Source organism: Sarcophilus harrisii, chromosome 2 (genome assembly GCF_902635505.1).
Source record: "Sarcophilus harrisii chromosome 2, mSarHar1.11, whole genome shotgun sequence".
Lineage (NCBI taxonomy): Eukaryota > Metazoa > Chordata > Mammalia > Dasyuromorphia > Dasyuridae > Sarcophilus > Sarcophilus harrisii.
In genome coordinates this window covers 448,957,598-448,971,881 of record NC_045427.1, presented here as the reverse complement: position 1 = coordinate 448,971,881, position 14,284 = coordinate 448,957,598, and the positions used below count along the sequence as shown (strand labels likewise).

The 14,284-nt window shown below is 33.4% G+C and overlaps 1 protein-coding gene across 2 annotated transcripts in view; it reads left to right on the top strand.

Moving 5' to 3' along the window:
- Positions 1 to 14,284, top strand: part of SCAI (suppressor of cancer cell invasion) — a 197,040-nt gene that overhangs the window by 165,681 nt on the left and 17,075 nt on the right. For both annotated transcript variants that reach the window (XM_031954294.1, XM_031954293.1), the window contains 3 exons: positions 3,832 to 3,904; positions 5,896 to 6,069; positions 6,321 to 6,421. In XM_031954294.1, coding sequence (XP_031810154.1) covers positions 3,832 to 3,904; positions 5,896 to 6,069; positions 6,321 to 6,421 — 348 coding nt within the window. The remainder of the gene's footprint in view (positions 1 to 3,831; positions 3,905 to 5,895; positions 6,070 to 6,320; positions 6,422 to 14,284) is intronic.

Genomic DNA, 14,284 nt, shown 5'->3' with positions numbered 1-14,284 from the left:
TATTTTAGTATTCTTTTTGTTTGGTTATTTGTTCATTTTTCTAGCCAACTTTCTGATTCAACAAAACTTATTTTTATCACCAAAATCATCCCTGATGTTTCTGTTGAAGGTTCTCTCTCAAGTTCATAACTTTCATATTATCCATCATTCCTCAATCTCACTCCCTCACTGCCAGGATCCAGTTTTTAATAAAATCATGCCTTTTCAACTTCTTTTCAACATCTTTTTTATCCAGCTGATTCTCTCTACTCATTTTGTCATGACCTCAATCCAAGTCTTTATCACTTTTCACTGATCTAATTGGTCTCCTGTGCTTCCTCTGCCCTATCCTTTTCACAGCTGCCAAAATATTTTTCCCTAATCAGAAATCTTACAATCTGACTCCCCCACTCCCCCATTTTTTTTAGGATGAAATATAAAGTTCTCTGTTTAGCTTTTAAATGTGGTTACATCTCGTTCCCAATCTTTTCAGCCTAATTATATATAAATTCCCTTCCCATAATCAAACTGCCCTTTTTTATACTAACTGTTCCATACCTAGATTACACTTATAAAAACAGCTTTTCCTGATTTCTCCAATTGCTGGTACTGTTCTTAGCTTCTGTTTGTTTGTCTTTATATTTATTCTGTAAATATTTATATATGTGTGATAGAGTCGAATAGAGAGCCTGCCTCAAAACTAGGAAGATGATGGGATCTGAACCCATTCTCTGATCCATACTCTATGATCCCTGAGCAAAGCTGCCCTTAATCTTTCAGTGCTGTAATCCAGAGTTGTCATGGCCCTCTGCAGGCCACAAGCCTCTGGAATGTGGCTGGAGCCAGATTAAAATATAATTGGGAAATACTTAACAGGATAAATAAAGATGAAATGAAACCTAATATTAATATGTTTTTCTAAGTCAATATGCAGCTCTAAGGAATCCTTCAGTACAGTTTAATGGACCTTCTTGTTGTATTGTTTTGATAGGACTTCTCTAGGCAATTCTCTAAAATGATAAATCCTAGAGAAAGTTCTGATAGAAAAAGTTTACTTCTTGGGAGTTCCTTACCAATGAAATCATAGGTTCATTCTCTATCCATGTGAGTGTGAGTATACAGGTATATATGTGTTTCCCCTGTTAGAATGTGCAGAACCATATCAAAAACCTTTTTGTTATAAAGACATGTTTTCTTCAGTCTAAAGTCTTTCTCAGACTTTTCCTTTTAGGAAAATGTGTAAGAGATCAGGAAAGGTAAGGTAGATGGGAAAATAGCTCTTTTCTAATAAAGATTATTGCTTTCCCTGTCCCCTAAAGAGGTGATCAATCCTTCTCCTTTTAGAAACTTTAGAAAGTATTGGGCATTAGAAAGAAGCCTTTTCAGGTCTTGGGGGCAGAGATCAAGGTAGAAATTGAGTTCCAGTTGAAGATTTAGTGACTATCATTTTGGATTAGTGACTCAAACTGTATTTTAACAGTTTCTCTTCTTCAAGATGCCTATAATTATTTCAAATTGTCTAGTGGTAGAGATATCTCCAGGACATGGGAGCAGGGAGTACTTATACCAGTTCAGAAAGCCCTGCACTGTGGGCAGGACTTGGATTTTGAGTAATGCTAAACTAATTAGACTACTTGTGACAGACTTGTACTCAAAATGTACTTGTAATACAGTATTAATAGTTTTTGTTTGACACTGTTAGCTCTCTTGAGTGTAAAGTTTCATTATTTGTATTGGTAACTCCAGCACCTGCCCATTGCCTTGCAATGGAATAGTGCTTAGTAAGTGCTTATTGACTTATTAAAAGTAGAAAGCTAGATGATTTTTTAATGCAATGTAGTATTGGTCTCACCCATCTTGTGTATGCATTTTTTGTCTTTGCTTTAACTTCTACATCTGCATTCCTTTCTTTTCTCCCTGAATTATTCCCTCCACTTCCCAATTTCTGGTTTCTTGATACCATTTAATCTTTGTTCAGGTACTAACTGATAATTAAGGCTTTAACAAGTAACTCCTTCCTGGTTTATCCTTCCCAAATGTATTTGCATTTTAAATGAGAATTCTTTAAAATTCAAGGAAATGAAGCTATAATGTTAAAATATCTAATAAATTTGATATTTCCTGCCTGCTTTTAAAAATCACTGCTGTACATGATATCCAGGACAATAGGGAGTAACCTGAAAGACAAATTACCTTTGTTTTATTTAATGAAGACCACTATATTATTTCTGCTGTGTTTTGGTTATTAAGAGAGGCTATATAGAATATGTAATGTTTTGAATATTGAACTTGGAGTCAATAAATCCTGGATTCCAATCCTGTATCTGACACTTAACTGAGTGATTGTGGACAGATGACAAACTTAGGTGCCTCTTGTAGAATATAAATTATAGGCTGATTTTTATAGTTGTATGAGTACTATATGTAGATTTATATAAATTTAATTATATTTGACATTTAAAGCGCCCTCTACCCACAGAAATCCAAAAGCAACACATTTGCATATTTGTATTCCATTCAAGCATCCTCCTTTCTTCCCAACATTTTGTTGGTGCCATTGCCTAGAGCCCAATGTTCTTGAAAGTATCCCTGACCATTGCTACTAAAAAATCATACTCCAGTACCTTCTCATACATTGAGATGATCCTAGCATCTTTAAGGTAATACAAGGAGAACACAGTTTCTAACAAATCCCAGCAATCTAGAAAAACTCAGAGAATTTGCCAAGTTAAGAGGTACTTATCACCAGAGGCTTAGCCACTGGGTGATAATGTCTTTGGCCATAGTACCTATCTGGTAAAGTTCGATGTGGCTGCAGACCATATCAAGAAATAGAAAACTCTCTCCACACATACAAAAAGCATGGCTCTTTTGAAATGCCCTAAAAATAAGGTCAACAAATCTCAGGAATGCAAGTAGTTAGTACCCTACCTCTTTCTTCATTCATACACGTAAATTTAGACACTAAACAGGGAGTGTGCAAAAGAAGATGCCATGCTTCCTCCTATAGGCTGTTTGATGCTATATCTAGGTAATCCTCTGAATTACATGGAGTAATTTACTATATTCATTTCTTAAACTTGAAATTATAATCTGAATGGGTGTAACTGATTCTCCTTACCATTTTTATCTTGTTGCTTTTACAGTACTTTGACACTATTTTTTTCCTGGATTTTTGGTTCATCAGAACATTTGGATAATAATTTTATCAGAAAACTTTTAATAATCGGATATAGTATGATGTAGTAAAAGTATGCTAAGATTTAGATCCAGAGGAATTCTAGTTTGGCTCAAGTCCCTTCTCTGTGACTTGCTGCTTGTGTGACTTCGTGGGTTTTTAATTTAATCTCTCTTGCCCTCTATTTTTTTATAAAATGAGGGAATTAGCAACAAGGTCCTTTTCAGCTCTAAATTTATGATCTTATGAATAAGTATCTACTATATTTTAGGCCGACTGGAATAGATAACTTGGCATAGACCAAATCTCAGAGCCAAGAAGTCCTGAATTTATGTGCTGCCTCAGACATATTCTACTTTGTAACCCTGGCCAAGTCAGCTGACTTTTCAGTGGTCTGGGAAACTTTCTTTAAAAATAGCAAAGCAAATGCCAATCTGCAAGAATAGATGTATTTCAGCAGTAGTTCTTAACCTAATGAAATCACAGGTCTGATTTTTTTAAAGTTACAGTATACTTTCCTAGTCTAGTAAAACATTTTGACTTTTTCCATTATTAATGTTTTTTATTTGCTGTATATGTTTATTGAGAAACAAATTTGTTCATTGGGTAGTATTATTGAGAAACTAAATTTAACCAGAGACTTAGCACTTATTTTAAATTGTTTTATGTTACAGAATTTCACAAACTTATTTGGACAACCTCTAGTCTGCTTGCTTTCTCCAACAACATATCCAAAAGCATTACAAGGTATGTTTTGTACTGATATACCCAAGTCTAATTTCAACTGTTTCTTTTTTGCTTTATATTCTTAAACTTGATTTTCCTCTCTGATGGGCACATATAGTACTCATTGATGAAAAACAAATGTAGCATATGTCAGACTGGAATTGGCTTAGTAATGTGGCTAAATTTTAGCTCTTTGCTTAAAAATAGACTCTGGTTCAGAAGGTCCAGGCAGTAGAAATACCATACATTATTATCAGAAGAAATATCTACTATCATTACATTTTTTTTTTTTTTACTTCTGCTGTTTTAGAAATTTTTATGGTTTATGAGTTTTTGTTTGTGGATATTTATTTTGAAATTCAAAGGATTCGTCTTGATTAAACATCTTTCCCATGTAAACTTTTAATTTAAATTTTATTGATACCTTTATCTTTTTTATACAGTCATTTCCCATATAACCTGCTCTGTATTAAACTTTCTCTTGTAGGCAAATATTGAGATGAAAAAAAGATAATGTCTGCCAGATGATATTATGTTCAACAGCTACTATTTTTTCTGTCTTCATTGAGATTACCCAATATTCTTAAAGCAACATTAAACTACTAGACTGTTGGGTTTTTTGTTTATTTTTAACACACGTTATTTTATGAATCATGTTGAATGAGAAAAATCAGAGCAAAAGGGAAAAACCATGAGAGATATTAAAAAAACAAAAAAGAAGTGACCATAAACATGTGTTGATTTATATTCAATCTTCTTAGTTCGGATGCAAATGGCATTTTCTGTCCAAAGTCTATTGGGAATCAGTTGAAGAATGGTTGAATAAGTTATGGTATAAGAATGTTATAGAATATTATTGTTCTATAAGAAACGATCAGCAGGATGATTTCAGAGAAGCCTGGAAAGACTTACATGAACTGATTCTAAATGAAATGAGCAGAACCAGAAGATCATTGAACATAGTAACAGCAAGATTATGCTATGATCAAATCTGATGGACATGGCTCTTCTCAACAATGCGATGATTCAGTCCAGTTCCAATGCTCTTGTGATGGAGAGAGCCATGTGCATCCAGAGAGAAGACTGTGGGAATAAAGTGTGGATCACAACATAGTATTTTTTCTCTTTTTGTTGTTGTTTGCTTCTATTTTGTTTATAATTTTTTCCCCTTTTGATTTGATTTTTCTTGTGCAGCAAGATAATTATTGGGGAAAAAAAACATAGCAGTAACATTCAATTGATTTGTCTAAATATCAAATTATCCTTTCTACTAAATGATAGAACTTACCTTAAAACAATGGTGAAAGTCTTTTGCTGGGGACCTGTTATCCTATTTCTAATACTTAAGTAACATATTTATTTAAAGATTTAACTTTGAAAGAATTTTTGAAAACTAATCCATAATTTGACTTTATTGGATCACAGTATTTTTTAAGTTGCCAAAAAGCTTAGAGATGATCTCATTCAACATTTTCATTCTACATATGAGAAAACTTAGGCCAAAAGAGGTAAAATGTTTTTCCCCAGGTCTGACACAAGTAATGGTTTCAAACAGATTTTCTGTCTGACTCCAAGTCCAGTGCTTTTGCTGTTAACGTTTTTTTTTTTTTTTTAATTGCAAACCTTATCAAATAAGTTTTTATTGAGGAAAAGATGACCCATGAAAAGGTTTTCAGCATTCCTGAAAGGAGGTATACCAATGCTATTAAATGTCTATTTAAATAAAATATTTTATTCAGCTATTGTATAAGAATGGTAAACTTTAAATATCAAAGCATCGAGAGAAGGTCTGCAGATCAGGTGGTTTATAAGTGATGAATGTGTACAAACAACATAACAAGAATTTATTTAGGGCTTATTTTGTCTTTTCATTTTCATCAAATGTCTTTTATTTTGTCAAGTGGTCTCCATTGACTTGAATGAAATAATTGAGACCATTTGGATAATACATCCTGGAATTGGATGCTTTCCTTGGTTTATTCTCTCCCAATACAACCTGTTTTTTATTTCAGATCAGTCTCAACGTGGTAGCCTTTTCACTCTCTTTCTGAACAATCCTCTAATGGCTTTCCTATTTGTCTCTGGATTGTCAAGTATGCGTAGAGGTCTGTGGGAAAAATGTCAAGAATACCTACGAAAAATCAACCGGGATATTGCCCAACTGCTGACTCACTCACGTTCCATAGGTACCCTCTTGAAACAATATATTAGACTTTGGAACAGTGGTTAAACTTCATGATATTTTGTTTGACTTTCAAATGATCATTTAATATATGTTACAGACAAGAAAATTAAAATTTCACCCCCAAGTGTTCATTCTCTCTGTCTCTTTCTCTCTCCCCCTTTCTCTCTCCCTCCCTACTTCTCTCTCTTTATCTCTCTCTCATTTTTTTCCCATGCAAACTTTCTTCAAATATCATCTTTTTACTCTTTTCAGATCAGGCTTTTCTCCAGTTTTTCGGGGATGAATTTCTTCGCTTACTTCTTACCAGATTTGTCTTCTGCTCAGCTACCATGAGGATGCACAAGATTTTTCGGGTATGCAGGGAAAATAATCAATTGGGCCCAGCTTTAATAAGATTAGGCATATACAACTTATGCACTAATCTTTGGAAGAAATCAGGTTCTGTGGTAAAGTAGTTGAATGGCTTCACCAAATAAAAGGTCACTTGCAATGGATACTATTTAGGATAATTGATATAGTTTCCACATTTAAGTTTAAATTTGAATCTTCATAATGCTCATAAAGGACTTAAAATCAGAGTTTGCAAATAAGTATTTTCTTAATATCCACATATTTTAATGGATATTTATTGTATTTGTGGTCTTTTTCATTTATATAAGTTCAGAATTATATTTTATCTCTACTTTCTATACAACTTTAGTTGTATAGACTGATATATACATCAGTTTCATCTATTTTTATGGATTATCTTTATACAGTAATCCTAACTGCATATGTGATTTTTAAAAAAAGTTTCTATTAAAAAAAGTTCCTATTAAATCTCACCCAGTTGTTACAAAGTCATAAGAATTACCATATTATGCCACTGCTATGATCACATGTGAAAAATCTCATTCTATCTATCCATGTATTTTTGCCATGATCTCATAGATTTTGCCACTTTCTAAATCTTCTTTGATTATTAAACTCTAATTTGAGGTCTCAAGCCTTCTGATCCTTCATGATCCCTGCACCTGCACAGGCTCTGTTGATTTAAAAATTTGCTTCATCCAATCCCTAATTACCTTTCTTTTTATTCTGTCCCTAGCAATGTAACTGGATGTCTGATTATAACATCTGTTCCCTCTTTTCTTTCCAACATCCCCTGCCAAATACTCCATGCCACAAATAAACATTTTCTAGTTTATTTGCATGAGAAAAGTTACTATATATAAATAATTATGATGCTAGGAGATATATCTAAATCTCCCATTATTTTGATATATTCATATATGTGTATGCATATATGTATGTATTTTAAATAACCAGTAGTTCTAGATTGAGTATTACTAAAACTTTTTTTTAACATATTTTAATCAGCCAAAATCTGCCTTTTCTTTCAAGAAAAATAAAATCTATTACAAACATGAATAATCAAAACAAATTTACATATTCACCATGTTCCAGAAATATTTGTCTGATTCTGCATTCTGTACTTCTCTATCAGGATGTAGATAGTATGTTTTGTCAATCATATTTGATTACTATGCTGATAAAAATTCATTATAATAGCATTCCATTATATTTATATACTACTACTTATTCATCAAATCTCCAGTTTATGGGCAACTTGTCAGACTTTCATTATTTCCCACCTGAAAAGGAGCTGAAAATATTTTAAAATATCCTTGAAATTTGTTTTTCTTAGGACTGATTCTTCAATATGCTTTCCCTCTAATTATCCCTCCCCTTCTTTTCCCCTTTCCTTTGTATTTCTCTGTTGAGTAAAACTTATTTCTGTACTCAGTTATGTGTGTGTATTCCTTTCTTTTTCCCAAATAGTTCAGATGAGAGTGAGGTTCACCTCCTCCTTTTTTTTGTATAGATAATTTTCCCTAACCTTTTTTTAACCTTTTCCTTCCCCTCCAAGTAGTCTTTTCCCCTCAATTTCCATTCATTTTTTAATATCATCAGGATATAACACTGCCAGAACTAAATGGATTCTCTTCATCATCCCGATGATGATAGGGTTTTGGGAGAACACACGTATCATTTCCTCATATTTGAATATAAGCAGTTTCTCCTTGTTTCTCTTTGCTCCGTTATTTAAGCTTCACATTTTCTCTACTGCTCTGATTATTTTCATCAGAATTTCTTGGAAGTCTTCTATTTCAATTAAGGTTCACTTTTCTCGGTCTTTATTACAGTAATCCCTTCCACAGCATGGGGGTTGGGAACATAGTGCCACATTTGTACTAGAGAAAAAGTCTGAATTTTTTTTCTTTTATTGGCTATTTACAGTGCCCTATTGTAAAATTTGGGTTGATAATATGTACTACCATACATATATTTTATGCATTTCTGAATTTCTCAACTTTTTCTATGTAGTCTGCTGGTCTTCATGTCATCTGCAGCTTCCATAGAACTCCCCCAAAATTCCCATTTAATTTCTTATGTTGACCTGTGATATGTTCAAACCTTCATGGGGAAAGTCATGATGTAGAAGGGATAACTTTATACTCAGTTTTGCTGTCTAAGTTCTTCTTAGAATAAGACCATATTCTTTGCCTTCTAAAGTTAGTGTTGTAATTATGAGTTCACCTCTTCTTTATTATGAGGTTATCTGCTAAATATTGTGTGATCTTGACCATTTTCTGTCCTTGAAATCTTTCTGACTTTTTATTATCTTTTTTCTGTGAGCTAGAAACCAAATTTCAGCTATGATGTTCACAGGAGTTTTCATTTAGGGATTTCTTAAGAAAGTCATTAGTGGATTCTTTTTATTTCCAATGTTCTCTCTGCTGCTTCAGTTTTGTTTTGTTTTTAAAGACTTCTTGAAACCGAATATTTAGATTCTTTTTTTATTCATGGTATTCATTACAGTCAAATGATCCTTAATTTTTAAAATCTGTCTGCTTTCCAATCTGTTTGCTTTGAGATAACTTACATTTTCTATTTTTAATTTTTAAAATTTTGTATTAATATTTCATGTTGTCTCATGAAGTCTTTTGACTTCTATTTAATCCATTCTAATTTTCATGGAATTTGTTTTTTGGGTAAGGTTTTGTACTGCTTGTGCCAAGCTATATTACCTTTCCAATTCTCTCCTCCATAGCTTTCATTTTTTTTAGTTTTTTTCTTCAAGTGCTTTCATTTCATTTATAAAAAACATTTTTTAGCTTTTTTTTTTTTAAACACTTTCATCACCACTTTCTAGAATTCTAGTTGAGTGTTTACCCAAGCTATTTTTTTCCAAGGCTTTGCTTGTAAAGATTTTGAAGTTACTGTCTTCTTCTAGGTTTGTGTCCTGAGTATCCCTGAGACAATAATAGTTCTTTATGGGCATATGCTTTTTATTTGTTTGTTCATTCTTTTAGTCTTTTTTGTGACTTTGGATTAATATTAGGGTTGGACTGTGGCACTTCTGGAGGGAAGATCTGTGCTGGTCCTGTTGCATTCTCGGTTATTGAGTGTTCTGTTATTCTAGGATTTTAGCAACATGCTGGGATTCTGCAGGATTTCAGTATTCCCAAAGTGTGTGTGATCAAGGGCAAAGTCTGATTGTTGCCTTTCCCCCTGCTCAACCTTGTTTGAGTTCTGCTGGTTTCTGACCTGGATCTGAGCCAGAGTAGATTACTGCTGGATTCAGCCTCTGCTAGCCAGCTGAAAAACTCTTTTGGTTTAGAGTGGCAGAATTGTAGGTTCCTTTTAGGAATTCCTGTCTTGGACTAGGGAGCCAAGATGGCGGAGAGCAGACACGACTCTCTGTGACCTCCTCTGACCTTCTCTCAAACCAACAGCAGATTAAGCCTTTGTACTGGTTCTGGAGTAAAAGAACCCATAAATATCTAGAGTACAACACATTCCCAGAAGATACCTTGGAAGAACTTCAGGACAGGTCTGTTGCAAAAGGGCAAGGGGACAGCCTGGTGAGTCCAGATCGCAGCAGAGGGAGACCGAAGCAAGAAGCTAGGGTGGGGGGAGTAGAGCATTGTAGGTTCCATGCACCTAGGAATCTTCTGTGAGCCTCTTAGGCTACTCTGTCCTGGTTGAAAACAAGTGGTTTGGCAGATTTGCTACAAAACACAAATTGTAAACCAATGAGGCCTGGAAGAACACAGAACATAGCCGTGATTACCCAGCACTGGACTTCAATCAGCAGAACTGTCCCAAGACAAATTAAAGCAGCTGTCACTCCTTTGCATTGAGCAGACCTCAAGCGTTTGGGGGGGTGGGGGGGAGATGAACAAAAACAGAGAGAGAAACACATTTCAAATTCTAAGCTTCCTAAAGGCAAATCAATTCCAGTTGAAGCCCCAAATGAAGATATGAGCTGATCCCCATTTCACAAGACTTTCTTAGAAAATTGCATAAAAGACTTTCAAAGAGTTAGAAGAAAAATGAGGAAATGAAATGAAATCATTGCAAGAAGGAATGGAAAAAGCATATAATGCCCTACAAAATAGATATGAAAAAGATACCAATTCACTGAAAAACAAAATTTGTGAAATGGAAAAAAAAAATGCAATGAACAAAAAAATTCATTTGGCCAATTTACAAAAGGAACTAAAAAAAAAACTGAAGAAAATAATATACTAAAAATTAGAATTGAATAAATGGAAGTGAATGACTTAATAAGACTTCAAGAAGCAGTCAAAGAAAAAGAAAAAAATAAAAGAAAATATGAAATATCTCTTAGGAAAAGCAACTGACATGGAAAATAGCTTTGGAAAAAGTCTAAGGATTATTGGATTTCCTGAAAGTCATGATGAAAAAAAGAACCTAGACATTATCTTATAGGAAATCATAAAGGAAAACTTTAGAAAAGATATTTTAGAATCAGAAAGTAAAATAGCCATTGAAAGAATTCACCGAACACCTCCTGAAAGAGACTCCAAAATTAAATCCCCAAGGAATATTGTGGCTAAATTTCAGAACTAGCGCACCAAGGAAAAGAGATTGCAAGCATCATAAAGAAACAATGTAAATACTAAGAGCCACAATTAAGATCACCCAGGATCTAGCAGCTTCCACCTTAAAGAATCCAAGGGCCTGGAATCTGATATTCTGAAATGCAAAGGAACTTGGATTACAGCGAAAAATAAGCTATCCCGCTAAAATCAACATTATGTTTTAGGGAAGAAGATGGACATTCAATGATATAGGTGAATTTCACCTATTTCTAATGAAAATACCAGAACTGAACAAAAAATTTGATCTCCAAACATAGAACTCAAGAGAAACATAAAAAGATAAAAAGGAAAGAACTCTTGAGAACTATATTTCTGTTATGGGTATACTTAGAAAATGCAAGTATAATTTGATTTTATTATGATTATATGAAAGAGAAACTAGAGGTGGAAAGGGGATCGTATTGGAAAAAGAGGAAAAAGGAGGTAAAATAAGGAAAATTAAATCTCATGAAGAGGCAAAGAAAACCTATTATAATTGAAAGAAAGAAGGGAGGGGGATGAGTATTGTGTGAATCTTATTCTCATCAGATTTAGCTCAAAAAGAGAATATCAGACATATTGGTTTCACAGAGAAACTTGTCTCAATTTATAGGGAAGTGAGAGGGGAAAGGGGAAAGGAAAGGAGAAGGCTAATAGAAAAGAAAACAGAAGTTTTAGGGGAAAGGTATAAAAAAAGGGGGGAAGGCTATTTGAGGGAGGTGATCATCAAAAGGAAAATATTGGGGAGGAGGAAAGGGAGAAAGGAAAGAGAAAAGCATAATTTAAGGTAAATAAGATGGCAGGAAATAAAGAATTAGTTATTTTAACTGTGAATGTGAATGGGATGAACTTTCCCATAAAATGGAAGCAGGGGATAGCAGACTGGATTAAAAGCCAGAATCCTACAATATGTTGTTAACAAGAAACACATCTAAAGCATAGTGATACATACAGAGTGAAGGTAAAGGGCTGGAGCAGAATCTATTATGCTTCAGGTGAAGTTAAAAAAGCAGAGGTAGCAATCCTGATTTCAGAACAAATAAAAGCAAAGATATATCTAATTAAAAGAGATAAGAAAGGAAACTATTTTACTAAAGGGTACCATAGAGAATGAAACAATATCAATATATGCACCAAGTGGTATAGCATCCAAATTCATAGAGAAAATTCAAGAAATTCATGAATAGGCAACAAAACTAGTGGGTGATTTCAACCTTGCTCTCTTAGAACTATAAATTGAACTATGAAATAAATAAGCAAGAAGTTAAGGAGGTAAACAGAATGTTAGAAAAATTAGGTATGATAGATCTTTAGAGGAAATTGAATGGAGACAGAAAGGAGTTTACTTTTTTTCTCAGCGGTTCATGGAATCTATACAAAAATTAACCATATATTAGGGCAAAAAACCCTCAAAATCAAAGGCAGAAAAGCAAAAATAGTAAATGCATTTTTTTCATATCATGATGCAATAAAAATCACATGCAATAATATAAGACTAGGAGAAAATAAACCAAAAATTAATTGGAAATTAAATAATCTAATCCTAAAGAATAAATAGGTGAAGCAAAAAACTATAGACACAATCAACAACTTCATCCAAGAGAATGACAATAATGAGACAACATACCAAAGTTTGTGGGATCAGCCAAAGCAGTTATAAAGAAAATGTTATATCTCTAGATGCTGACTTGCATAAAACAGAGAAAGAAAATATCAATGAATTGGACTGTTACAACTAAAAAAAGCTAGAAAAAAAACCAACAAAATAGAGAAACCTTTAATTTGATTAGAAAAAGGAAAGAAGAAAACCAAATTGTTAGTTTAAAAAATAAAAAGGGAGAAATTTCCACCAATGAAGAAGAAATTAGAACAATAATTAGGAGTTATTTTGTCCAACTATATACCAATAAATTTGATAATCTAAATGAAATGAAGGAATATTTACAAAAATATAGATTGTTCAGGTTAACAGAAGAGGAAATAAATTATTTAAATAGTCCCATTTTAGAAAAAGAAATAAAACAAGCTGTTAATCAACTCCCTAAGAGAAATCTCCGGGATCAGATGGATTTACATGTGAATTCTACGAAACATTCCAAAAACAATTAATTCTAGTACTATAACTATTTGAAAAAATAGGGAAAGAAAGTCCTGCCAAATTCCTTTTATGACAAATATGGTGCTAATAGCTACACCAGGTAGGGTGAAAACAGTCAAAGAAAATTTAGACCAATTTCCTAATGAATATTGATGCAAAAATCTTAAATAAAGTATTAACAAAAAGATTACAGAAAATCATCCCCAGGATAATACACCATGACCAAATAGGATTTCTACCAGGAATGCAGGTATATCTATATATATATATATATAGATACAGAAAAAGCATTTGATAAAATCCAATATCCATTCCTATTAAAAACACTAGAGAGTACAGGAAAAAATGGACTTTTTCATAAAATGATCAGTAGCATCTATTTAAAACCATCAGCAAGCATTATATGTGATGGGGATAAATTAAAATCATTTCCAATAAGATCAGGAGTGAAACAAGGTTGCCCACTATCACCATTAATTACACCATTCAATGTTGTATTAGAAATGTTAGCTTTGCAATTTGGAACTATGCTCAAAAAATTATCAAACTGTGCATACCCTTTGATCCAGCAGTGTTACTACTGGGCTTATATCCCAAAGAGATACTAAAGAAGGGAAAGTGATCTGTATGTGCATGAATGTTTGTGGCAGCCCTCTTTGTAGTGGTCAGAAACTGGAAAATGAGTAGATGCCCATCAATTGGAGAATGGCTGAATGAATTGTGGTGTATGAATATTATGGAATATTATTGTTCGGTAAGAAATGACCAACAGGATGATTCCAGAAAGGCCTGGAGAGACTTACACGAACTAATGCTGAGTGAAATGAGCAGGGCCAGGAGATCATTATATACTTCAACAATAATACTATATGATGATCAATTCTGGGGGACCTGGCCATCTTCAGCAATGAGATGAACCAAATCAGTTCTAATAGAGCAGTAATGAACTGAATCAGCTACGCTCAGGGAAAGAACTCTGGGAGATAACTAAGAACCATTACATTGAATTCCCAATCCCTATATTCTTGCCTGCCTGCATTTTGGGTTTCCTTCACAGGCTAATTGTACAATATTTTGTACAGCAAAATAATAGTTTGGTCAGGTATACTTATTGTGTATCTAGTTTATACTTTAATATATTTAACATCTACTAGTCATCCTGCCATCTAGGGGAGGGGGTGGAGGGA